Consider the following 27,446-nt stretch of genomic DNA (forward strand, 5'->3'; position numbering starts at 1 on the left):
GTGACGCCGTCATTTAAAAGTATTTAAATGGCACAACATCAAGAGTCGGAGGGTTTGAGCCGTGGTTGCTCCACTCTGCATGCTTAAGTATCCTTGGTGAGATACTGAAGCCTGAGTTGCCCTCCATGCTTTCACTGGAGTGTGAACGTGTGAATGTTAGATATACCAAGCACTCAGACATAGAAAAAAGTGCTGGAATGAATGGGTGACTGAGCAATGTTATACAAAGCACTTTGAGTGATGAAACAGAGTAGAAAGGTGCATTCCATTTCTCTTAATAAACCCTTATCTAATCTGCAACCACGAACTGGATAAACAGTTAAGAAAATGGATGGCTGTGATTAAATGAAATGAAACAGGTCTGGATGAATGTCTTATTTGGACTTTGAACACTGTAAATGGGCTTAAAGTAGTGAAGATTTACTCCTTATTTCTTAAATATAAAAGAAGGAAATTGTGTTAGCAACTGAGACATAATAATTTTAGTACCGCGCAACGTGCGAAACCTTGCAGCCATGCCAGACGAGCAGCAAGGAGCACATCATCACATGCTGATGAAGAGCGCAGAGTGTGTATTGTTAGTGCAAATAAAAAGATTCTTCATGATAGCTTTAAAGTAGTATTCTACACTGTTGCTTCTCAAAAAAAAAAAAAAAAAAAAAAAAAAAAAAAAAAAAAAAAAGCTTTAAGAGACAAAAGGAAAGAAATATTACTCACAGGCTTCCCAGGAGGGCCTCTCTCTCCTGGATTTCCAGCCTTGCCCTTCAAGAAGAAAAATATACATATGAATGATTAACGTGTATTGAAATACGTTAGGTTAACTCAAATCAAACCCATTACCATGTCTGATGGTGATACGGTTCCAGCTACTACCGCACAGCAGAAAGAGCGATGTTTGACATTGACCGCTCAAACATCGAGTTTTAGGGAATTTCTCTCAGATGAAGACAAAAATGTGAGTGTTTTACAGGAGGAATAAATAAATGTGTTGTTCATTTATCTTCAACTGCTTGATGGTTTCGGCGCAAAACAGCCCAAATGTTTACTTTCATCCTGCTACTCCTCAGCTTATTGAGATCAGGTTTCTTATGCTACAGACCGCCAGCAGCACAGGCGAATTACATTTGCATCTAATCCGCCACAGGGGCAACTAGACCAAAGCCTCCCTCTGAAGATAAAAACTGTTTTATTGTCTGATGGAGCTTGTGCACCGGGCAAGCCGTTGTTGTTCTTGATGCCGTTTGAAATCAGACGCACTCGTGACCTTTCCATGAAGTGAATGTGCATCTTCAAAAAGGGGGGGGGCGTGCTTGTTGGCTTGTCCGATGAAGCTGGATGACGCATATTTTATGACTTTTTTTTTTTATTACTCTTGGCTTCAGACAGATGAAGCTACATGTAAACGTACTCAAACGCCTTCAAGTATATGTAAAACACACAGCATTCCCTGTTTTGTCTCTTATACAGATGTGAAAACACGTTGACCTAAAGACTACTTACTATGAAGCTTGGCTCTCCTTTAGGTCCGATCTCCCCCTTTTCCCCCTGAAAAACATACCACCGTTTGGAATGAGATTTAGGATAAAGCCTCAGCTAACACACAGGAATTAGTGTCAATTTCCTACTATATTTATACCATGATGTTACCTTGATGCCCTCAGGACCCAGTTCTCCCGGTGGGCCATCTGGACCTCGGGGTCCCTGTGCAAAAACAAGACGAGCCACACCACTGAACATCACTCAACAAAGAAAGAACAGTACGTTGAGCATCTAAGCTCTCACATGCCAACTATGGGTAATGAAACAGCACCACCAGCAAAGTAATTAGTCTGTATTGTTTGTCTGTTTGGGGAGGTGTTCCAGCCTGATGTAGCAGCCTCCCACCCCCACAGGCATTCAGGGGTTTCACAGCATTGTAGCGCCACCGTACAGAGACAACGATCTATAACACCGACACCCTCAGCCCCCCTCTTTTTTTTGCTCCTGTCCATGCTTTTAGACCTTTCAGCTTATCTCTCCATTGAGTCTTCCTTTTATATCTCTTCCTTTGAGGACAAATCTGCTGCTATTTTGATTGAGCCTCTCGTGTCACTCTGCTCTTTTATCTTCCTTGTAGGATTTATCGTTATATTCTTTTTCCTTTAGTTCACCTCTCCAACCTCAGTCTTGATTTAAACACCATTGAGTCATTTAATTTTGCCTAATCTTTCATGTTATAATGGATGCTATGTTCCTTTATCTGTTTAATCTTGTAATAGTGTGGAAAAAACTTTTCTTAGTGGCACGGACACTAACTGAAGGCAGGTGACGTACATTCACCCCTGCAGTGTGGCACTGAGGTCATGGAGCAGTAAAATTATGACAACACTGAGTTGCCATAAGGTTTGCTGTCATTTTAAAGGTCAGCTTGGTCAGCTTGGCTGTCTGTCTCACAACTAACCAGATGTTGACTGAGATTCATATTTCTTCATGTTTTTTTGGTGGGAAAATAGGCAAAGCAGTTATTTAGTTGTTTCAATAACAGCTGTTTTTTAATAATTCACTTTAGTCAGTTTTCTTTGGCCTACAATAAATCACATGCATTTACAACGACTGATGTATTTGACCTCAACAAAGACAGAACTGACACATGTGTGGATTATGTTAAACAACTCAAGTGGCAAGTGTCGTATGTCTTTCTGGGCAAAATATGCAGAAGGAAGAAAACATTCTGAGAATTAAAGAAGACGATCTCAGATGAGAACTAAAGTAATGTGGTAGTAACGTATTACAATTATTTTTTCCTCCTAATAGGACACATTCAACTAGAAATCTGCTGTTTGGTGCAGAAGCTACTGTAAGTGGATGTAAACTATCAATTTAAAGAGGCGATTTTTGCAAAAATAAAAGTTTGAAAAGTCCAAAATGAGCTTCTGCTTGCTTACTCTAGCCCAGCATTTTACAAGAAAGCACCAAACTTTTAACTACCTTGCTGGTAAAAGAAATTTGGAAAAGCTGCTTATGTGTTAACAATTAAACGATTCTTCGGGGACTTTTCTAAATGTCAAGATACAAAACAAAAGAGTTTGTTTCCAATCAAATAAAAAATCCAATGTTTTTTTTGAGGGCAAACAGATTTCTGTTAATACCACAGGACTGCAGTAATCTTATTAAAAGATAGCAGGACATGCCGTGGCATGTATATCTGCCAAGTTGGTTCAGGATTTAAATTTGCTTCCTCCTTAATTTCTGCTGCTGCAGAATTTAAATTCTTAGAAAATCACAAGCACAGAAACCAGAAACTGTTCTTTTGCCACCTGTAGGTGTTGTTCTTCTCTCTGCCACACGATGTCCCACCAGCATTAAATCACCTCACTGGTTTGACCTTACAATGATGTCTTCTAACACTAGATTCATGGTGCTCGTGAAACAGTTGTAATTGCACCTATAAAGAAGCTTGGGCCATGTGGAACGACATCCACATGTCTTTTAATTGCTTCAAGCTCTGGTTTATGGGAAAGAAGATGTGATGTGAAACAGACAAACCAAAGGTCTGATGAGGGAAGTTTTTTTTAAGGGACTGATGCAGCTTGTGCCCAAATGTTACAGTCTCCTCTTACCCTTCTACCCTTTGGCCCAGCAATGCCTGGACTACCCCTCAGTCCCGGTGGACCCTGTCAGAAAAAAACAAACAAAAAACAGTGTGGATATAGAAGTGAAATTAGTGAGAACATAGACCAGGGAATTATAAGAAGAAGGGAAAAAATAAGAATAAAGTTTGAAGGTTTTCATAATATTTGGTGGAGTTATGGTTATAATATTTAAATAACATAACTATGCATCTTCTAACCACATCATCACTAATGCTGTGAACCTACGGCATGCTGCACAAACACCTCGGTGGAAATGATCTTCAGCCAGTTAGACGCACTGTTTACTGCTCCACGCTAAATTGTGAGAATGGGGGAAACTGACGTATCAAATAGCCCTCATAAACTTTGGGTGTTTACAAAGACGAGCGTGATCCTTCAGCACAGTTTAAGGGCCCAAGAAAATCTTGCAATTTAGGTATTTACAGACATCCAGCCGAGACACTTGGTACAGAAGATGAGATTCATTAATACACAGGGAGCAAAAAGTACTCAGCAAAGGAAATTGATGACAAAAAAATACACATATAGGGAGGTATGCATGAGGTTAAAATCCTGCATGTTTTTGTTGCTCCACTTACAGGTGCACCTTGCATGCCGATGTCCCCTGGGCTCCCTGGCAACCCTGGATAACCCTGACACCAAAAAGAAAGGGGAAAACATGTCACTCTTTATTGATATCGCCTACAAAATCATTTTTAAAAAGTAAAAGCGGTTAACACGACATAAAATATCCAGGCTTATCTGCACTATGCTTTGGGATCAGCGGCTAATCTGGGGGAGCGGTGAACAGAACTGTGTTTCATATTATGTTGTCTTAGAATGGGCTCCAGGCTGTTCGGTGTTGTGGTTCTCACCCACATTTTACAGTATTTTCCTATAATTATCTATGAGGGAATAACACCCAAAAGTCAAAGAAAGTCACTAAAGACTAGAACACGTTCCAGAAAATGCTAATCCTGCAAATTGTCTTTGAACAGAAACAGAATTTCTGGATAAGATCATTGTAATCTGTGATGATTACACAGCACAAGCCTCTAAACTCAACCTCCACTCCTCGTTAATGTGGCTACATTACACCACCAACTGGTTCACACAAATCACTGCAATCCCTCTCGCAGCTCACAAACATCTCTCTCCTTCTTAGCCAAATGTGCACGCTAGCCTTTTGACTGCCACCAGATTAGTTAGGTCAGGCCTGGGGCCCAAAGCCACAGACATGGAGTCAATCCAAGGCCCCTGGACAGTGTGGGATGTAGGCCAGCTTCTCTTGAAGATTCATGCAGCATTACAGCACATATAAGAAACACTGCTGCACTGGACACTGTTTTTACTCAGTCTCAGTAACCCACAATCAATGGGCACTATGTTCACTCAGCTTATACACAGCTAGGTTAGGCTTTGGCTCTCTTTAGTGTTACAATGAGGTACAAACTGTGAATGACTGTTAGTGGTCTGCTACACTGGTCAGATTCTCCATGCCTGTGGGTAGCTCTAACTAATCCTTCAGTACATTCGATAATATTACCTATCTAGCGATTAGATAGGTGTCTAAAAGATCTAAAAGTTTCTCGTAATCTCCAAGAATATAGTACCTGGACGTTTATTTGCAGCAATACTCTATATTGTGCTGCTGTCAGTATATTACTGCAAATTTACAGTGAAAGGTTTCACTATGCAAACACCTTCAATAACAACACTGTGGAAAGATCTATTTTGCAAACATTTGTACCTTCAGAAGTTGCAACACTGAGTAATCTGGAACTTGGGTCTCTAGAGGGTCTGCCTTCATTTCCAGGAACTAAAACATGTAACATCTGCCAAAGCTTACAGCCAGCATCGCTTAGTGGTTCGAATTTAACTCATCATCTTTAGCCATTAGTTTACTGTTTTAGTCTATTAACCCTTTTACCGTAGGTTTGTGAGCTGTCAGACAAGAAACGGAGAGCTGCAGAATATCCTGAGTGACTGCACTTACCCTGGGCCCCTTCTCTCCGGCTGGACCTGTTGGACCTGGTGGTCCCCGGTCACCCTGGAGGAAAAGGAAGAGTTGATCATTAAACCATGACCTAAAACCTCAACACACATTCACATACATTTCTACTTAATAAAAGCCATGAAAGTGGAGAGGAGCTTCTTTAAGTGTAGAAGGTAAATGTGACAGTGGTGTACAAATAGCAGATACTAATATATATACACTGTCTTTGGCCCTCTGCACAGTATAATAAAAGACAAAGGTAAGCCCAGCTGATCAGTAAAGCTTCCAAGGGCTTTTTTTTAAACCTCTGTAACACTTGTTATTCCACCTTGTCTCACACAGGGATCAGACTATTCGTATGGAACTGTTTTGGAAATACTTAGAGCAGTATTAAACAAATATTATCCATATATCTATAATGTGAAAAGAATTTTTAGGCTGTCAGGGTACGGCTGGTGATGACAGATTGAACCAGGAGGAGGATTTTTGTGTAAGAGGAGTAGGAGGACAAGCAAGAATCTGACAAGCAGATGGTTTCCCACCACAAGAACATGTTCTGACAAACGGGCCTTCTGGATAGGAAGGAAAAGGGGCTGCAGGTTGAGATAGAGGGAGGGAACAATTTACTGTACAGAGATTAAAAAGGTGTGTAATGCTGTGCACGTTTACTCGGCACAAGCTGAGGTGGAAAAAGAACTTTTAAAAAAGCACTGTGTCAGAAACAATTACATTTTGGGAGTTTCTAACATCCGTAGACAAGCAAATTTGTCTAAAGAGTATTGTAATCAAATGTTCCCTTTCATTATAGCTTGACGTTCAGCAGAGTGCAGGAGGGTTTAAAGGAAATAGTGGTGATGTGGATTTGACAATATTGTTATGGATGAGGATGTGAGAGTGTTGAGTGTTTATACAAGCACGTGTTCTGGGGCTCGTGGGCCTCAAGCCATGGCCTAATTATATAGGTCTGCCACTGACAGGCAGGCAGCTCATGCTGTCTGACAGTCTAATGACAGAGAAACACACACCTTACCTTTTCACCAGGAACTCCTATCACCCCAGCTATCCCAATCAGGCCTGCTGGACCCTGGAGAGGAGAGGGATAGCGTTAAACAGAAACACATCACGAGAAGTTACATCTGCGCAAAAACCCAATCTTCATTCATCTAAGGGTTACTTCCCGACTAGTCATGACACCTGGAATGTGGGAGGTCATAGATTACAATCTAATGCTTACATAAGCAAAAATGTAGGCGCTGCAAAGATGAAGAGAAACCTGAAGGGGTGAAGATCATTTTTACTATCTCGACTTTCACGAGTTTTTCCTAGAAATAGTGCTTAACTAAAAACACTGAGAGAAACAAAGGAAAAGTAAACACATCAATATGTGCCAGTAACCATGCTATAACAATATTAATTCCAAATCCACTTCACAACCCATGTGGTACTGATACTGGGCTGTTATTCAACAAAGCCAGAACAAATGGCTGCAACCTTGTTGTGACTGCTGAAACTAAACTGTTGTCTGGCAAAAAAGAAAAAAAAGTAACAAATAACACATTTTTTAATCGCACAATTGCAGTGGCTCACGTACTACGTTCACACTGCACTCAGCGTCAAGAAAAGCTATTTTGCGAACGACTCCTTGTGGGGGAACCACCAGAAAATGTAAGTATGGAAGTTATCAGAAGAGCTTAACCATTTCCAGTTTAGTCATGCTGGGACGGGAGAGTGGGGGGTGGGGGTGCTATAGTTTGAAGCGGTGCCAGCTGCTTCACTGGATAATCTGGAGTAAAATGGCAAAATGTCTCAGTGGCTGATTTGACATTCTGGCAGAAAAGCGCAGTTAAAAAAAAAAAAGAAGTTTGTCCTCGTGTTTCTAAATATGCGAGTATGTAAAGTGAGAATAAACAGGAAGGAACGATGTGAGATGTGCAATTATCACAAATCAGACTGAAGCCTCAGGATTAAGAGTGCATGCATTGCAACACCAGATTTCTGTGTAATAACTCAAACGATTGCCCGACAGCAGAACACGCCGGCCAACCACTAAAGCCATTGTGGTCAGTCTGCTGCTGTGGCTGTTGTGTGGTTCCCATGACTGACACAGTTAACACACTGACACAGACTCTTTGGGAGTGCTGTTCTTACTTTCACCGTACAGACACATATATGTATGCCTCTATATGTAGAGGAAGAGAGAGTCCGAGGCTGAGACCAAAGTGGCAGACAAGAAACAGACCACGATGACAGACACTTTTTTTGTAAATGTTTTTTTTCCCATTTGTCTGGGCCTAACAGGCTGACAGCCTGAAAGTTCGTATTATGACCTTGGGGTGGGGGCTGGGGGGGCTTTAAATTGACCTCAAATCTCTTAATTGGGATGTGAAGCAGGATATTGTGGTGCCCTGTATCACTTAACAGAAAGACGTGGCTTCAAAAGTTTTTCCATGTGAGGCCTTGACAGGAGAGCTTTAACAGTAATGTTTTTAAGGCCATTTGGTCTCTGAGCCACAGCATTAATAAGACCTTACAGTCAAGGAGGAAATACAGCCAAAGTTAGATTTTAATAAGAAATTCTTTCTAATAAGGATCTTTAAATGAATGTGAGTACACTCTGAGTCAGTGACACACACGCGCGCACACACACGCACAAAACATAGGTGAAGTTAGTTGTGAAGTGGAGACTGAGATGAAAACAGAACAATCAGCAGATAACCTCAAACCAGCCAAACTATGATCTTAAAAACTCAAAATTAAACTGAGAACAGTTTATGGGAGGCCTTAGAGCATAGATGTCAAACTCATTTTACATGATGGGCCGCATGCAGCCCAATTTAATGTTAGGCAGCCCAGACTCCTTTTTGACAGTGTAAAATAGTCTAACTGCACATGTAAAGTTACAGAAAAAGTTCTGGCAGCTTTTTTTATTTAATTTATAGAAAATGTTCTATTTTATAGATTTATTTTACTTTGGATAGAAAGTAATAAAAAAATAAAAAATAAACCCCCGCATTTCTGCAGTAGATACTAAAAAAAAACAGGAACTGTAATTTTGTCTGTTACTTCATTACTGTACTATGAATGACTGTGGAGGAGTTCTTTATCAATAGGACAGGCTGTAAAATTTATGAAAATACATTTAAAATCCTTCCTTCCCATTTTCCAAAGACATCCATCCAGTGGGCCGGATTGGAGTGTTTGCCAGGCCAATTCTGGCTCCCGGGCCTTATGTTTGACACCACTGCCTTAGGGTGATATAGATGCACTCAGTGAAGACAGTTTGACTGAAACCCCTTTGGATCGACTCAGGGCTTGGAAGTTTTCTTTTTTTTAAGCATCTTAGATATCTAATTTATCTGGAAAGTGATGTAATGGCATTCATTAGACCCTCCATATGTTTTAGAGGGTTTTTTTCCCCCACTCTGCATAGCCCCATGGTTCCTGTTTGGCTTCAAAGGCCCTTCTACTCAGTAACTGCTCTCATATGTGCAGTGCTGCAACAAAGTCCAGCAGTCCCACTTGGTTGCCTCCACTATGCACAGAATGCAAATATTAGCATTAAGGGGCCTCCGGGAAAGACCAGCATACTTTGAATGGTCAGAACAGTTGCGTGCATACGAGAATCTTACAATTATGTCCCGGCATTTCTCTACAGTATCTGTGTCAAGTATAAAACCCAAAGACAGACGTACAAAAGTGTGATTTTTGCAGTTAGTTGATTTCTTTACAACCAGTCCTGACACAGATGTTTTTGGGTAATCGATAAACAGTCCAACATTTCTGTGTTAACAATTTCTCTGTAAGTATGATTCATGCACAACAGCGTGTCAAAAAGGCTTTTACAGGCTTTGAGCCATAAAAAAAATGGACAACACAAATGAGATCACTTCCACAGAGGATATCTGTTCTACTGAGAAGTTCCACCAATTCTGATTTAAAAACAGTACGGTATTTGGATCGCAAGAAGAGAGATCCAAAATTTCTTAGCCTCAAAAGTAGGTCAGTAAAATAGTGATGCATGAGAATGTGTTCCTGTAACCACTTCCACAGTTGCCACAGAGAACAGTTAATTTACTGGAAGCACTTCATCAGTATAAATCTAATAAAAGCTATACCACAGCCCTGCAGTCTCTATAAAGGGATCCAATGGAAAACTACTAATCCACAGTACACCGTCTGTTAGCTAATGTCATTAGAGGTGTGAAAGAAACTTACTTGTGGTCCAACTTTTCCAATATTTCCCATGTCCCCTTTCTCTCCCTGCAAGCAGTAAACATCAGACAATGTGCTGGTTAGCTTCCTGTAGTTAAACAGATCACTGATTTGGTTCTCACAGGATATTACAAGTACAAAAAAAAAAATCACACACATAGACCATGGGACTACATGTATGATTGCCATCATGTATGATGATGTTTTTTTGGAGAAAATACCTCCAGAATAAACTGCAGCTCTCTCATAATTAAGGGCATGTTTACAGCATTATGAGTCTAGGCAATAAGCACCTCGCAAGGGGAGGAAAGCATGAGACCAATAAAATCTTGATGTACATAATACTAAACTTATTATACCACATTACAGCCAATAAAAAAATAAAAGAGTAGGGAAAAAAAGTCTACAGTTGACTATATTACAATGTAACGCCATTTTTACAACACTATTACGATTTTTCAGTGAGATGATGATGTCATGTGGCATTTGAAATTGCCACAAACATATGGACTTACATATACGGTGATTAAGTGATGGGACCTCACCTGTAAACCCTCGGAGCCAGGTTCACCGATGTGGCCTTTCCTTCCAGGTCTCCCCTAAAGGTCGACAGACACATACACGTGAACGTAAGTATAAATGCTGATCGAATGACGGCAAAGCTTATTTCATTCCATCCAGTCGGAGGTGATTCATCTTTATGAACCACCTACAAAAGGCTTAGCATGAGTTACGTGTGTGGCTGAGTGCAAATTCAGTGTATGAATTTGGGAGTTCTTACAGTAGGGCCTGGCCCGCCGGGTGGGCCGAGTGGTCCTTCGTCGCCCTGCAGAAACAAAGTTTGTTCAATAAAAAGTTTCCAAAGGCATGTTTCTGAAAAGCTGTAAATAAAAACGTGTTACACTGATTTGAAAATTGTATAAAGCATTTATTTCTCTTCACAAACAGATGTTAGAACTTATATTTTTATTATATTACATAATACCAGGAAGTTTAGCACACTGATGTATCACTTCTTCTTTTAACAAAATTTAGAAAGCATGTGCAAGGATAACAATTGGGGAGTTTTTTTTCCCCCATTCTTAGTGGTAAATGATTTCAGCTCCATGATGGTTCAGGGCTTCTTTTTATTAATGATTAACATTGTTATTATTATTATTATCATGATTAATGACTAATAGTCATTTTTAAGCATAGGTTCAATCAAAAGTGAGCCATCAAACCTTTAAAAAGTGGAAAACCCTTATTAATGATCAAACGTCCCTGTGCAGTGATTTCCACTGTAGCATTGTGCCAGCAACTCTGGGGTCATCTTGTAGCACCGTGTTACTCCTACCCATGTTTTTTTGTTGCATGCAACATTTCCCCTCTGAGCATCCATTATCGCTAACAGATGAAGGCAATTCTGTCTGAATTGGTGATGTCGGCACATTCCCTTGTCTACAGTACAGGAACTCCACAGGGGGCTGTGCTTACTTAATTCCTGTTTACTCTGTACACCTCAGACTTTCAGCAAAACTCCCAGTCATACCACCTACAGAAAATCTGATGATTCTGCAGTTGTCTGATGTCAGCAGGAGAACCACCGCTCACTAGATTTCTTTTTTTTTTTTTCTTACAAACCATAGTGTGTAAAATCCCAGCAGTTTCCGAAATACTTAGACCAGCTCATCTGGCCTTAACCCACTCTTCTCCCTCATTCTGATGCTCAGTTTGAGCTTCAGTGGTTTTTTGTTTTTACTGTGCCTACATTTCTAAAAGCATTGTGTGGCATGCTAATTAGATATTTACTTCAATGAGAGGCTGAAAAGTTTCTTACAAGGTCTTGCAAACTGGATATGAAAATGTTTAAATTTTACTCAAATAAAGAGAAAAAATTAATATATCTTGTTATTTCTCAACATCATTGTTTTGGGTAACAACCTTTGTCTGCGTACTCTGCCGTGTGTGACAGAAGAATACATTAGCCAACTCTACACCGTTGTGTATGGAGGCCAGATCAATATTCCAACATTAAGCACAATAGAAAACTGTGTGTTGCTCTACACTTTCCAGTGGATTCTGTTTCTATTTACAGGGCTGGAAAAAATTTCAGCCTTGTTTTCATAAGCACCTGTTGGTGAATCATGACTTCACCTGGTGGAACATGCCCTGAGAGATATAGCAGGGGGAAAAAAAAAATCTGAGATCTGAGCTATACCTGTGAAATATGAATAGATGTTAAATGAGAGGGAGTGTGTTAATTCATCTTGCCTGATCAAATGGAAATTCCTCAGTGAGCTATAGTTTCCACTTCTCTTCTCTGAGTGAATTGAGAACCTGGAAAGATAAGTTAGGTGTCAAATTGTCTCACCTGTATTCCTTTAGGCCCTGGCGGACCCTGGGGTCCTCTCTCACCCTGCAAACCCTGAAACACAGGTGAATGTATGACTGGATGAAATTAATGAATGAGTGGATGGATCGAGAGAGTGGAAAAAGAGATGCCGTTGTACCTTTGGACCAGGTGGTCCGTTTGGGCCCGGCGCTCCAATGTCCCCAGGAAACCCCTTGCAAATTCAGGAGAGAAAGAATATTGTTATAGAACATTATTATTAAGCCAAATGTTTTGATTCCTCTGCATTAACCTGTATAAGACAGAACTGTATAAAAATAATGATGGATTGCTGCTGAGCTAATGTTCTCCCTCAGGCAAGCCTGCCATGACACAATCACTCATCTCATAAAATGTGCTTGCGAGCTGCGGCCTTTGTGACCTTTGATGACGTAGCAATTCTGGGCAGCTTGACTTTGACATTGTCGATATGTTTCACATACTGTGCAGTATTAACGAACACTTTAACAGAAGGTGAGATATTCTGCATAACACCTAAAGACAGAGTGCTGGCAGACCATGACAGAGCAGGAAAATTTTAAGGACATATTAACATTGTGGAAATGTAATAGTTTTGACTTAGAAACGCTTGTGGCTAGCAAGATAATGTGCTACATTCAGTTCAGTGCTATGTTGTTGCTAGTGGGAGAGCTAGCATAGCATAGAGAAGATTTTCCAAGTACGTATTCAGGAGTTTTTAATTTAACCACAAACTGTAGTCAGATGAGTTGATGCCTGCGAAAGCTCCAACAACAATCCCACGCTGTTGCTCTTTCTCTCTAGTAAAACGCTTGTTTTTAGGCTTTTAACGGAACTGCTACTAATACATTTATCAAGAAAAACCCCAAAAACAACGTTTTAAGCAAAGCAAGTCGATTATTGACTTAAAAAATTAAAGAATGTAAAATAATTACTTGTCTCTTCCATGACAAAAAAACCAATTCAGTCTCTATTTGTCAGAGCATCTATAGCTAATTTTAATAATTCAAATCAACATCAAATTACAATTTTTAGCAATTACAGGGATTATGAATGACAAAGGTAATGTTTTCTGAGTATGAATAAATAAAATGAGCCCAAAAAAGGAACAAAAGAATGACAAAACATCCACGAACATGCAAATACATGTACCTAATATGAGCGACTTTGCCCACACAGACACACTCAACAGTATAAGACTCTGTGAAGTCATCCGTTTCTGTTTTAAGATTTATATTAAGCTGTTCATTATCTTCTAAATTGGTAGATAATTTGGTGTGAAAGCAAACGGAATAACAACCATAACAATCCCTTCGAATCTAAGGTGAGCCAGCATTTGCAGTATATGCACCGTGAATGAAAATACTTATTTTACAGCCACATGGATTCAGCTTAAATCCTATATCTGCTACCTGCTACCTTATCCCCCTACGCTGTCTTTGTCTTTGCATTATCATAAGTTTGACTTGGAGCAGCCATAAAAGAAGCACTTTCTTGGCAACGTGTCCATTGCATTACACACTCTATTAGGAAAGTAGCTGTACCTCAATCTGTCTTTACTTTAGTCAGCATACTCCACTGAGCCAAAATACAGCAAAAAAAAAAAAAAGAAATGCTGTCAGATACTACAGTCAATATTTTAAGAAGACAAAAGCTGAAACATTTTACTCTGACCTTCTCATACTTCATACTGGACTGCTGAATACTGGCCTCAGTGAAGATCATGTTTTTAACAGTAGCTGCCTCTGACTCCCCTTTATTTCATGCAAGCGCAACAAATATTAATAATAATAATTTATTTGTACAATAATTTTCAAAACACAGAGTTACTAAGTGTGTCATAGTTTGAATAAAAGCTAACCATAAGTATACATATTCCAACATACAGATACATAAATGGGAAAATATGAATGGAAAGCTAACCTGTAAAAATAAGAAGTCAGTCGCTCTGATATAAGCAAGAGCCAGTCAATGTAGAGCTTTATATGTTAATAATTTGATGTTAAGGTGGATTCTGAATGTCACTTGGACCCAGCAAACGGAAGCAATAATAGCTGTGATTGGTGAGCGTCAGATAGCAGCAAGGCTGCTAACAAAAGCTATGTTCTGCACCATCTGGAGAGGAGCTATGGAGGACTGAGAGATGCAAGTGACTGACAGTAATAGGTGGGAGAAAACTGAAGTGTATATTAAAAGCTCCAGATAAAAGAATGAGTTACAGTAAGTTTGATTTTTGCAACATTTCTTAAATGAAAGAAACATGACTGGATGAGTTTTGAGATGCAAGATGCAAAACTCAGACGTCGTTCAAAGATGTGCAAAGATGCAGATTTCTAACGTTGCTGACTGATCTCCTTAGAGAAACTGTCAAGAACCTGTTTTACCAGGATTGAGATGAACGAAATTTGAATACATCCACTTAGAAATGGCAGAGAAGCATTCACTGAGACGGGAGATGCTGTTAAGGTTTTAGGGCTTAACAGAAATGTACAACTGTGTGCCATCTGTATAGCAATGGTAAGAGATTCCTTTGAAACTATTAAGTAACATGTATAAAGAAAACAAAATTGGTCCAAGATTAAGTGCTGGGGGACTCCACATATGAGGAAATATATTTGTTAATATGCATTGGTAAGTATCTGTCAGAAAATTATGATGAAAAAATGCACAACCATGTATGCCTTACCTCTGGTCCTGGAGGCCCAGGTGATCCAGTCACACCCATTTCTCCAATTTTACCCTGACGAAAAGAGAAGAAAGACATGAACAATTTGCTCCTCTTGTGTTGTGCGGATATAATCCCGAAATAAGTCACTGACACCACTTTGATGATGTATTCAAATGTTAGATCACCAAGGGGATCCTACAGAGAGTCTAAAGCACTCAGATCATGATTCTGCTTGCTATAACTGTCAGACAGGACAGGGTATAAAAAAAAGAAAGATCAGAAATAAGTAAAAAATTAGCCAATAAAGACTAATAATGTTACTTCATATTTGCTAATCTGTGGTTGACAAAAGATTTTCCAAGCAGTTTCTGTCACTCCATCTTAAATGTTTGTTTCTTTGCTTTGATTCACTACAGATAGCCGTTTAACTTGTGCAACTTTCCTGCCATTATGTTAACACACTAATATTACAGACAGCTGGGCACCAGTCTGGGTTTGGTGTGGAATAATCGCTCTAAGCGCTTCAGTAACAGTTCTTAGTAAGTCAAAGATGCAGCAGTTTGCTGAAACCACAACTTATCTCTGATTGGCTGGCAAGAGACAAGAGCTGAAAAAACCCACCTGAAACCAAAGATTGAGCCACAGGGATTACGTTTACACATGCTAACCTCTTTATTTAGCACTGGCTGTGTTTAATATAATTATCCAGCACTGTAACAGTATACATATGACAGGAAATAGCAAAAACCCTTTAATCATGTAGACTGCTAACTACATGTTAGCTTTTTGTCTTTTCTTTCCTCTTTACACTGGGCTAACAATGTCATTATTCTCATTACGTGACTTGTTTAGATATCATCCTGCAGGGAATTTGTAATGTTTTAACTTAAAAGAGATTAATTTGCTCTAATGGTTGCTTGTGCTGATAAGCAAACCCAGAGCTGTTTAAAGACATTAATTTCACATTTATCTCCATCACTGAATCTCCCCTCCCAGAAAATCTAAGATAAAGGTAATGTTTTCTGAGTATGACTAAATAAACTGAATCCAAAAAGCATGGCAAAACATCCATGAACATGCAAATACATGTTCCAAGCATGAGTAACTTTGCCCACTCAGACACACTCACACAGACATACATACCGGTGGCCCTGGTTTCCCTCTGGGCCCAGGAAGACCAGGTGCACCAGCAGCACCCTGAAAGACAAACACACACCATTTTTGAGTTGATTTCACAAAGTCTGTGGTTGACTTTTCTTCTTTTTTAATCAATCTCTATGTACCGTAATGGAGCAAACACAGGTAGAACCTATTGGTAACAGCAGATACACACATTGCATGGTCACATGGCGTGCTATGCTTTGTAAGGACGCTTACCTTATCCCCCTGGTACCCCATCTCTCCTGGCTCGCCCCTTTGTCCGGTTTCACCCTAGATTTCATAGTATCAAACAGAGATATAACACAACACTGCACTGCCGCAATAATCTGAAGAAACCACAAACAAAAAAACGGCACACACTATACAGAGGCTGTTTAATGCACCAGCACTATCAAAATTCAGTTTGATAGGTTGAGTTCAATGTCGTGAAAGCAAATGAAGAGTCTGTAAAGAACCACTGGAGCAATATCAGCGTTTAACATGAAAAAATGATTAAACACTAATACATAGGACTGAGTTTGCTGGATGTGTTAGCAAAATGTCACAAGGATCTTATATAGTACGTCCAAGTCACACATTACACACAGATGCACTGCAATAATATAAATATTTAGATCACCTTATCACCTTTCAATCCAGGCAGGCCGGCTCGTCCTGTTGGGCCCTGTCGCAGAGGGAGCGGAACAAAGGGAAGGAAAAGTTTAACATTGAATCACTTAGGATTCTCCTAAGATGTAAAAAAAAAAAAAAAAAAAAAAAAATGGTAGAAGCAAATATCAGGCCCACCTGAGGTCCCACCATACCAGGCAGTCCTCGTGGTCCCTCGGGCCCTGGGTCTCCCTGCGAAGAGAAGGACACAGTGGAATTTATGTATCACAAATACGCACACGTAGTACTTGTAATATGAGTCCATTGTTGTTTGATAGTGAATGGCATTTTTGCACAAAATATTTCTGATCCATTGTTGACATTGTATTGACATGCAGCACATTCCTGTTTGCCACAACCCTATGAGAAACATAAGCAGTGTTGGCAGAGTATCCAGTTGTTTTGCAGCGGTTTGGGTTGCCAGGCCCCAACAGTCAATCCACTCTAATTGACAGAGGTGAGGGGAGACTGGCCAGAAAGTGTGGCTGGACCAAACAGCAGACAGGCTGCTCAGGTAGCTTTCACCCTGTCTGCAGTAATAGTCAGAAGCACTGATGTGATGACAACAATTTGTATATGCCCAAGTATGTGTGAGAACATACATGCTATACTATTCCCACAGACACAGCAGTTACAAGTTACTCTGGGTTTTTTCCCCTCTATGCCTAAAGATAGTGGAAGCAATACCATATTTGCTCTGTAGCAGCAATGTCTGATGCAACCAACAAAAGCATAGTGAATACAGATGGATAAAAAACCAAAATAAAATCCAGAATTTTGCACCACTCGTCTGCAGAAAAGGCCCGAGAGCAATAATGTTACTGAAAAACAAACCTAAAAGAATTAAAGAACCAACCACTAAAAACAATCAATGTGTCGGTCTGACCAATATGCACAAAATCAGTAATAAGTAGTACAGAATACTGTCTATGTTGCATCATCAAAGACATGTGGCTTAAACTATAAGTCCATCTGGACCCCTTAAGGTCAGTGTTTGATGCTGAGGCTCCGCTGTGGTACCGCAGGAGGACACACACAAATCACATGCCTTCCATCAAAAGAGGCTTTTAACAGTGGACACATGAAAAATGATGCACTGAAAGAAGGGGGAAAGCACAGATAGAAAATGCTCCCCCATTGCCCCCACCCAAAAACTCCAGAGTCCACTGGCCGAGCTGAAACGACGGGGTACATCAACATCCCACACAGAGCCTTTCCTCAAACTGCTGTCAAGATGAAGCCTGTCTGCCAGGTGGTTAAACGTCATCCAAACCGCTATCTGCTCGCCACGTGGGGAAGACAATTGGTTCGAGGCTCGATCAAATCCAGATTGCTGCATTCCTGTACATCATGTTTCAACACAACCGTTGTAGCCTCAGAAAATCCAATTAGACATAGAAATGTTTCTACACCCAGGACATCATAATCCCATTTAAGCGCGCCACTTCAAATGCCTCCGATTCAGACCCAGACAAGATTTAGTGCATTTTAATTTAGACTTGGCCACAAACAGCATGTACCTCTGTTAGCCACACACCAAATCTGATTGGCTACATACCAAAAAAAGGGTTGGGCCTCCTCTGGTAGCTTATGTGCTTATGCCGTTAAAGCGATTAAGTATCTCCTGTAGGTGTAACGTGTAGGTGTCCCTTTTTTCACCACGTAGTTTATGTGTAGACAGCTGTTATTCCTTGCTACTGCAATAAGACATATACCAATAGCTAATTTCACTCTAACTTCAAAGTAACTTCAGAAGAATAGATGAGAAGGTATAAATCTAGAAAGTTAATCTAGTTCCTGACACAGTCACAGTCCAGTATAGCTAAATGACTTTGGTGCAAACTACTGAACTGCAATGCCCATCATTTCCTGTCTGTCTTCAATATCATGATTGCTACCTTCATGGACACATTCACAAGTACTTTGAGTGTAAATAGAGCCATTCCTAAAAAAAAAATAAAAAAAAAAATGCAGGTAGTACAGTGGGGCAAAAAAGTATTTAGTCAGCCACCGATTGTGCAAGTTCCCCCACTTAAAATGATGACAGAGGTCAGTAATTTGCACCAGAGGTACACTTCAACTGTGAGAGACAGAATGTGAAAAAAAAAAAATCCATGAATTCACATGGTAGGATTTGTAAAGAATTTATTCGTAAATTAGGGTGGAAAATAAGTATTTGGTCACCTCAAACAAGGAAAATCTCTGGCTCTCACAGACCTGTAACGTCTTCTGTAAGAAGCTTTTCTGTCCCCCACTCGTTACCTGTATGAATGGCACCTGTTTGAACTCATCATCTGTATAAAAGACACCTGTCCACAGCCTCAAACAGTCAGACTCCAAACTCTGCCATGGCCAAGACCAAAGAGCTTTCGAAGGACACCAGGAAAAGTATTGTAGACCTGCACCAGACTGGGAAGAGTGAATCTACAATAGGCAAGCAGCTTGGTGTGAAAAAATCAACTGTGGGAGCAATCATCAGAAAATGGAAGACATACAAGACCACTGATAATCTCCCTCGATCTGGGGCTCCACGCAAGATCTCATCCCGTGGGGTCAAAATGATCATGAGAACGGTGAGCAAAGATCCCAGAACCACACGGGGGGACCTGGTGAATGACCTGCAGAGAGCTGGGACCAAAGTAACAAAGGTCACCATCAGTAACACACTACAACGGCAGGGAATCAAATCCCGCAGATGCCAGACGTGTTCCGCTGCTGAAGCCAGTGCATGTCCAGGCCCGTCTGAAGTTTGCCAGAGAGCACATGGATGATACAGCAGAGGATTGGGAGAATGTCATGTGGTCAGATGAAACCAAAGTAGAACTTTGGTATAACTCAACTCGTCGTGTTTGGAGGAAGGAGAATACTGAGTTGCATCCCAAGAACACCATACCTACTGTGAAGCATGGGGGTGGAAACATCATGCTATGGGGCTGTTTTTCTGCCAAGGGGACAGGACGACTGATCCGTGTTAAGGACAGAATGAATGGGGCCATGTATCGTGAGATTTTGAGCCAAAACCTCCTTCCATCAGTGAGAACTTTGAAGATGAAACGAGGCTGGGTCTTCCAACATGACAATGATCCAAAACACACCGCCCGGGCAACAAAGGAGTGGCTCCGTAAGAAGTATTTGAAAGTCCTGGAGTGGCCTAGCCAGTCTCCAGACCTCAACCCCATAGAAAATCTGTGGCGGGAGTTGAAAGTCCGTGTTGCTCGGCGACAGCCCCAAAACATCACTGCTCTCGAGAAGATCTGCATGGAGGAATGGGCCAAAATACCAGCTACTGTGTGTGCAAACCTGGTAAAGACCTATAGTAAACGTTTGACCTCTGTTATTGCCAACAAAGGTTATGTTACAAAGTATTGAGTTGTATTTTTGTTATTGACCAAATACTTATTTTCCACCCTGATTTATGAATAAATTCTTTACAAATCCTACCATGTGGATTCATGGATTTTTTTTTCACATTCTGTCTCTCACAGTTGAAGTGTACCTCTGGTGCAAATTACTGACCTCTGTCATCATTTTAGGTGGGGGAACTTGCACAATCGGTGGCTGACTAAATACTTTTTTGCCCAACTGTATATAAAAACAACAACAAAAAACATGGTGGAAGAATTGTAAAGAAAAAAAACAAGGGTATTATTACAACTACTCTGGTCTCCATCTCGCCCTACTGTTTTTCTTTCAGGCTATGAAAAAGTGTCGGGCTGCATCACATTTTGCTGAGTCACACACTGGCAGAGACATCAAGTGCATACCAGAAGGAACACTTGCTGTTTATGTTCTCTCTGCGATTACTCGAGTAAAGGTTCTAACCACGTGCAATAGGCTTTTAAATAAATGAGTGAGCACAACGAGAGCCTCAACGGTGTGACTGACAGTGAGACGTGAAAATGAGTTTTAGATGTCAAATTAAAGTTCTTTGCGAGATTCGTACAGCGTCAAAATCACCCAGCTGGAAAGTTGAGTAAATATGATTTATTACATCAAAGGCTGGATTAAAGAGGTGCGGGGATTTGGGCTCTCTAGTATGATTACTCAAAAGTACTTACTGGCCATAACTTGTCTGAGAACTGCATCAGCTTTAATTATTAATAAGTCAGTTACCTCCTCCTTTTTTGCATTTGAGTAAAAGTAAAAGTATATAAATTGCAAAAAACTATCTTATCACTGACTTCATTTGAGTAGTAGCGTTTGACGTTGCTCCGGGTTGTTCCGTCACACAACCTGAAAGTGTTTAAGCATTCACATCGGAGCTTATGATCAACATCACTGAACACAGTGAAGCGCAGTTCGTCAGATACAGCTGTGAAAGAACAAAACGTGGTGGCACCTTGATTTCATTTGGTCAGAAATGTAATTTACTGTTTTTCTTTGGTAGGAATTCGTGCAAACTTCAAAAGGTATTTCTTTGTTAATAAATACTGTTGAAAAGCCTGTTTATTTCCCTTATATCTTGCCAAGCATTGTTGGCAACAAAGGAATAATCAACAAAACACAAATTTCCTTACTTTTTGTGCTAATTTTAAATAGGCACAGGAAAGGAAAGGAAAGGAAAGGAAAGGAAAGCCCATTCACACACATACAAGTGTGTAAATCAGTGTCACATCCTTTTCTTTTTACACCAAGTGGTCTGCAGTTTCTGAATGAGACCTGTCATCAGTTAAACACAGCAAGTGCCATGGCTAGCAGAACTGATATAATCAAAAGCAACTATTTATTTTTGCATAGCACATGTAAAATTCTGCATGATATTAGGTTTGGGGTTTTTTTTTTGAACCAAAACACTTGAAGATGGTGTGTGCATACTTCCTGTCTGGCTGTTTCAGTAGGATCAGTGACTTACAGCCAGTAGCTGAGGTGAATGCTGAGAAATCATTCCTCCAGCTGTGTCTAGCGCCACTCAGTGACCCCTCAAAAATCCCCAATAAATTCAAAGATACGAGGAACACAAACCAGTGTAAACGACACTTGAAAGCACGGGACAGGTGCTGTATACAGTTGGATCAGGGTGGCTGACGTGAACATCTGGAAGTAACTATAGACACACGATACTGCATTCTGCAGTAATGGAAAAAAGCTTGTTCTCTTTTAGGCCTCTGATGGTCTTTCCTTAATTTAAATGTATTTTAACCTCTTTATTGTAACTCACTTTACCCTTTAACAGCAAACAACAAGCTCAGCTCCAGTACTCTACACTCAACCTGACATTAGACTAAAAAAACAAAACAACAAAAAAACAAAACAAAGCAGGCAGCTATATATTCTCTTTATTCTCTACACCCTGTCTGCATGTGGTAAGTTTCGCTTTCACTAAGGTTTCCGATGTCTGGCTCTCTTTAACATGTAAGCCCATGTTTACTTGTGAATCTCATCACATTCACATCCTACTTATACGAGTCCCTTACTTATGGCCTTACCAGTGGCTAAAGCATGAACATACATAAACAAAAAGAAACCCACTGACAGTCACCTGGCCTCTACTAAACGCAACAAGAGGAGGACGAGACACCAAAGCTGAAAATTTCCTCCACATCAGGCATGAATTAACTTTCTGGATGTAGAAGAGCTCAGAAAAGTAAAACATCCTTCCAAAGATTCCTGGATCCAGATCCTTATCATCTCCAGAAGTTAATCACTTCTGAATTGGGCCAAGCCCCACCTCTGGTGCACTTTGTATGCAAATATGTCAATACCTCTTTGAGGTAGCGGACAAACAAATAAATCAAATGAACCAATCAGATGACCTCCATAGTTGAGGTAGATTTACAGTGTCTCTGGGTTCTCTGGGTTTCTCTAGCTTTAAAGCTTCAGTCCTGGTTCTGTGAATAATCCTAGTTTGAAATTATTGAGTTCCTATTCCTGATTTCATTGTATTACAGTGGGCCTGTATTGTTGTAGTTTTGAATGGTGTTTTCTTGGGTTTCGGCCTCTGTTTTGAGTTTATCAGAGTGCCTTTATTCCCCTCAGTGGTTTTCTGCTCATTCCTCCCTAAGTCTCTTCTGCCTCTGATTTAGTTAGGGTGAAGTCTTCTTGCTTACATGTTTTTCCTATTTTACTTTGAAAGTCAGCCTTTATTCCCTTGTGTTGCTTTTATTTCCTGTCTTACCTTGTCTAGTTGTCACCTATTGGTAGATATCATCACCTGTGTCCACACCCATCTGTCTTCCCCGGGCACTTCTGAGAGTATTTGTAAACTTGCCTCAAGATGTCCGTTCATTTTCCTTGATGTGCATCTCCGATTTCTCTGTAGGTCCTTTTTTATTTACTTTTTAAACTTTGGGACTTTTTATACCTGCCTAAATAAAGGCATGTTATCTTATTTCATTACATTGTTTTTGTGCCTTGCATTCAGGTCACCTCAGCTCCACATATCTTGACGTACAATGGAAGAGAACAACAGAAAAGACACTACTGCCATCAGGAAAACAAAACCCGTATTAAACGATACAGTGAATCTAACCAAGAATTAGCTTGCGATGTGAAAATTCCTAACTACTGTCAGTCGTGAGGCTCATGAGCCAATCCCAATCTAAGCACTAAGACAAGTCGAATAAGACACAATAGGCCTGAGATAAAACTGACAAAACTGAGCCTTGTGAGTCACAGGTCTAAGAACGGACTCACAAATCTAAATCAAACAAAACATGTTGCTGCTAAAAAAAATACAGACTCACCCTTAGACCAGGAAAGCCACTTATGCCAGCCCCACCAACAGGGCCCTGTGGAGGAACATCATAAGTACGTTTGTCTCACTCTCAAAACAATACAGGAGTAACAAAGCATATTTATGTCATCTGATCATAAAAAACCCTAAAAAACTCTCAGTAAAGCTAGGATTATTCATACGCATATAACTGTACATTTTACAGCTGAGTATTATGAGACACTGTCCACCTGTGCTGCCTCTAATGAGACAGCACAAACAGAAGAAGCCAGAGTTCGAGGATGAAGACAGAAGACTGAAGTAAGTATTGGACATACTGAACAAAAAGCGGGCACAAGTTCTCACCTCATTTCCATCTGGACCAGGAGGCCCCCTCTCCCCAGCATCCCCCATGACACCCTACGGGGCAAATACATCCGCAATTAATTTAAGAAAGTCAGGACTACCATTTCTAACTTTACCCTCAATCTGCAGAGAGTAGCACCTCCACAGAGGTAAAAGAGTAGTGTTTTTTTCTTCTGCTTTCTCCATAACGGCTCTGTGCTTTCTGTCGTGCTGGCATAGCAAACTTTTTTTAAAAATTGACTTTACATGTAGCATTTAACGTGCAATTTCCCAAAGTAATTATTCAAGATTAACTTCACATGGACATAATGTGCAAAAGCACACTTTTTAATGAGGCAAGATTAGCCGGCGTATTAGCCAGACATCACTGTTCCAAGAAAAAAAAAATTAATAAAACAGGCACTGGGCTTTTTGCCCGCTTGGCAACTTCCATACAGAGAAGCGAAGGCTTGTTTTTAAAACATTAACTTTTCACAGTGTGCGGGCCCAACCTAGACATTCCATCTGTCTCTGAGTGTAACTGTATTCAAGGCCACCCTGGAACAAACTTGCAGACAATATGCCAAGATGCAAGTAATTTGCTATATCTTGAACACTGTATTGTATGTATGTGTACATGTGTAATAGTCCTCTTTGTTCTTTTCTCTCGATGTCCTATCAAACCCGCCTCCTGCTGCTTTAGCACATTCACAGCAGCAGGATACAAATGTGCCTCTTTTGGATGCTTCTGGGGTCCGTGTGGATATGCAGTACTGCTATATACTGGCATACTGTATACCTGATGAGCTGGATAGCAGCAGTTTTTACCATCAACGTGATGGGCAAAAGTATAGATTTAGGGAACTGTTAAGTATGGCAAAAACCAAAATGGATTCATTATTACATGTCTTCCTTTGGGGCCAGGTCTTCCAGCAGGTCCAGGTATGCCCTAGAAAAGAAAAACAAGCAGTTAGATTTCTCACGCAAGTTTAGGATTGAAATTGAAATGACTGGAAAGAGAATTAGAGAGGATATGAGCCTAAGCAACCACAGCTCTTCTAATCTCCCCCGCAATCCGTAAAACAAAATAAGCCCATAAAATAAGATGCTTAAATTATCCATTAAAGTCGCACAGGTTCTCAATACAGCCTACTTTAGGTGAGGATTTAACAATGCATTTCATCACGTTGAATAAAGTTCTCTTGGCATAAAACAAGCTGATGTGAAAAAGCCACAACAAAACTACAAACACCGGGATTTCTTAGATTTTGACCTCTCAAGAATGAAGCAATGTGTTCAGTAATTACTGACTGCCTAAATGGAAAATATTTTTTTCTGTAGCCTAATGATGGGGGGAAAAGTTTGAATAAACAGTAAATAAATGGAGGTGAAAGATAAGATATTCACGGATTTATTAGAGGTAAATAAAAAAATTGTGATGGGAAATGTGTCATGTTTATAGAGACAAATTGCACACTGGAAATGAACAAACATCACTCACTTTCTCCCCTTCCAGCCCAGGTGGGCCAGCATCGCCCGGAGGCCCAATGAAACCCTGAAAATGAGAAAAACATCACAAAGTAAAAATTCTGTGCTGCATTAACACAGCACAATGCTTACATTAACTTGTCATTATAAAATAACGACAGCAGAAGAATAGTAGTTTGTCTGGTGCACTGTTCTTGAATGCCTTCAAATGCACTAATAATATTTCAGCAACAGAGCTGCACATAGTCTTTTATTTTGGAAACTGACTAGATTTCCTTTTCCTGCATCTGACTTTTTGCACTCTGCATCAGATGTGGGTCATGTCTGCTCATCTTGGCTAACATGAATAACTTATTTTGTGCTGATGGCAGCACAGGAAAAACGATTTGCCACTGAAATCAGTTCATAACAATCAGGACGGTCGCAGCTTGAACATCTTTGTCTGGAGTACAGAGCCACCACATGAAAGTGCCTAATTGGGTAAAAATAGATGACACAGTCAGAGGATTTTTTTTTTTTTTAATCCTTTTAAAATGTAATTCTGGATTTTAAAAAACATCTGTGGCCCTGATGCATCCTGTGGGAAACACGGGAGAAATAGCTGGTTTCACTGGCCAAACTCTTCTTTGTTCAAGGTAAATGTAGTTCAGGAACAGTCTGAACAAAGATTCCTCATCAGTGTTACAGTGTGAATTCAAGGAGTTTTCCAGTGAGTAAAAATGCAAACAGGATCAGTATCTGAGACCAATGATCGATTTAATTTTTGTACCAATAACAAAAAAAACCCAAATAGGATCTTTAATCTGATTTTAAATCATGAACAGTGTTCTCATATCATAATTGGTCCTGCATTGCACGCTAACATACACCAAAAACAAATTTGTTGGAGCCATAAGAAATTAAAAAGTTGGTTTTAGCCTTTTTAATTTCTTATGGCTGTCAAAATATGAGCAAAAAACCCTAAAGCTGCTCAGTATTTGTACTACAATTCAGACTGGCTGCATTCAGGTTTGTATGTCAGTTAGCATACAACGTAATCGGTATTTCCTTTTTTTTTTTTTTTTTTTTTTTTTTTTTTTTTTTAAATGACATCAGAAACAGCAGTATGCGACATTACGTGATGGCAGAGCTTCAGTTCATCCTTTGTCATTTTTTTTTTTTTTTTTTTTTTTTTTTCTTTTTTCTTTTTTTTTTTTTTTTTTTTTTTCCCTTTTTTTTTTTTTTTTTTTTTAATAAATAGGACAGGGGGAATGAATGAGAGAAAGAGAGGGAGGGAAAGAGAGAAAACCAAAGGGGAGAAGAGACGGTGAGAAGGGGGGGGAAGAGAGAGAAAAAAAAAAAAAAAAAAAAACCAAAAAAAAAAAAAAAAAAAAAAAAAAATCGGTAATCGGTATTTCCGAGTCATCCTTTTTTTTTTTTTTTTTTTTCCATCCCTTTTCAACATCTTTCTTTTCAGCACATTGTCTGCCTCTGTGGCTCCTTCTCACCCTGCCAGCTTCGGTCCGACACTGTGATCCTAGCTATCCTGTTTCCTGGGACCGCAACGCTCCTCTTAAGTCCATTCTCTAGCTAGCTCATTTGGCCCCTTCTGATTTCATCTGTTCCTCTTCTACCTACTGTCTTTCTTCTGTTCTCCTATTTTGGGGCATTTCAGTCACTGTGGAGCCAGCCTGAAACTCTGGTCCTAATCCTTTCAGGAAATGAAAGAGTTCAATGTAGTAATACTGAAGGGAAAAAAAAAATAGCAGAAAACACCTTATACTTACACGAACACCTTTAGGGCCAGGGCTACCTTGTGGCCCGGCCGAGCCCTACAAAGAAAAACAGGGAGACTTTGTTGACTACAAAGCATCCGATGTGCATAGGTCAGCAGAAATTAGTGTACATTATTGTGGCTCTTAGTAAAGTTCTCGATAGAGCGATAAAGGAATCTGCAAGGATTGATGGAGAAACAATTTTTGTGTGTTTTTCACTGCACCTGCCTGCCAGGGTAACCTGCAGCTCCAGCTTCCCCAGGAAGTCCTGGTATGCCCTAAAGTGACGAGAGAGGAAAAGGGAGAGAGAGAGAATGAACGGTGAATAGGGAGATTAGGTGGACGGATAAAGTGAAAGGGGAGAAACGCAGACTTCTAGTAGCAGTGCCAGCTAAGGAATAAAACAAGCACTGTTCATTCCCAACAGCTCCGTCTACTAACTGCACCTTTCAGCACCCCTCCAATACACCCCATCCCTCACTATCTCACTCTGGCTTTTACTTCAGCTCATTGTTCACTGTTATGTGACTCATTCTTGTTATTGTCGTTGTTTGAGAAAGT

General features: G+C 40.1%; 1 protein-coding gene across 1 annotated transcript in view; it reads right to left on the minus strand.

Moving 5' to 3' along the window:
• The window catches only part of LOC120733374 (collagen alpha-1(XXIV) chain-like), an 85,559-nt gene that overhangs the window by 24,554 nt on the left and 33,559 nt on the right, over nt 1-27,446 (minus strand). The window contains exons 9-31 of the mRNA XM_040031485.1: nt 27,110-27,163; nt 26,898-26,942; nt 25,145-25,198; nt 24,548-24,592; nt 23,665-23,718; nt 23,330-23,374; nt 16,785-16,838; nt 16,618-16,662; nt 16,215-16,268; nt 15,981-16,034; nt 14,856-14,909; nt 12,312-12,365; nt 12,173-12,226; nt 10,601-10,645; nt 10,365-10,418; nt 9,823-9,867; nt 6,638-6,691; nt 5,608-5,661; nt 4,211-4,264; nt 3,600-3,653; nt 1,648-1,701; nt 1,501-1,545; nt 718-762 (exon numbers count right to left, since the gene is read on the minus strand). Coding sequence (XP_039887419.1) covers nt 718-762; nt 1,501-1,545; nt 1,648-1,701; nt 3,600-3,653; nt 4,211-4,264; nt 5,608-5,661; nt 6,638-6,691; nt 9,823-9,867; nt 10,365-10,418; nt 10,601-10,645; nt 12,173-12,226; nt 12,312-12,365; nt 14,856-14,909; nt 15,981-16,034; nt 16,215-16,268; nt 16,618-16,662; nt 16,785-16,838; nt 23,330-23,374; nt 23,665-23,718; nt 24,548-24,592; nt 25,145-25,198; nt 26,898-26,942; nt 27,110-27,163 — 1,170 coding nt within the window. The remainder of the gene's footprint in view (nt 1-717; nt 763-1,500; nt 1,546-1,647; nt 1,702-3,599; nt 3,654-4,210; nt 4,265-5,607; nt 5,662-6,637; nt 6,692-9,822; nt 9,868-10,364; nt 10,419-10,600; nt 10,646-12,172; nt 12,227-12,311; nt 12,366-14,855; nt 14,910-15,980; nt 16,035-16,214; nt 16,269-16,617; nt 16,663-16,784; nt 16,839-23,329; nt 23,375-23,664; nt 23,719-24,547; nt 24,593-25,144; nt 25,199-26,897; nt 26,943-27,109; nt 27,164-27,446) is intronic.

The sequence above is a fragment of the Simochromis diagramma genome, unplaced genomic scaffold, assembly GCF_900408965.1.
Source record: "Simochromis diagramma unplaced genomic scaffold, fSimDia1.1 OVJJ01000284.1, whole genome shotgun sequence".
Taxonomy (NCBI): Eukaryota; Metazoa; Chordata; class Actinopteri; order Cichliformes; family Cichlidae; genus Simochromis; species Simochromis diagramma.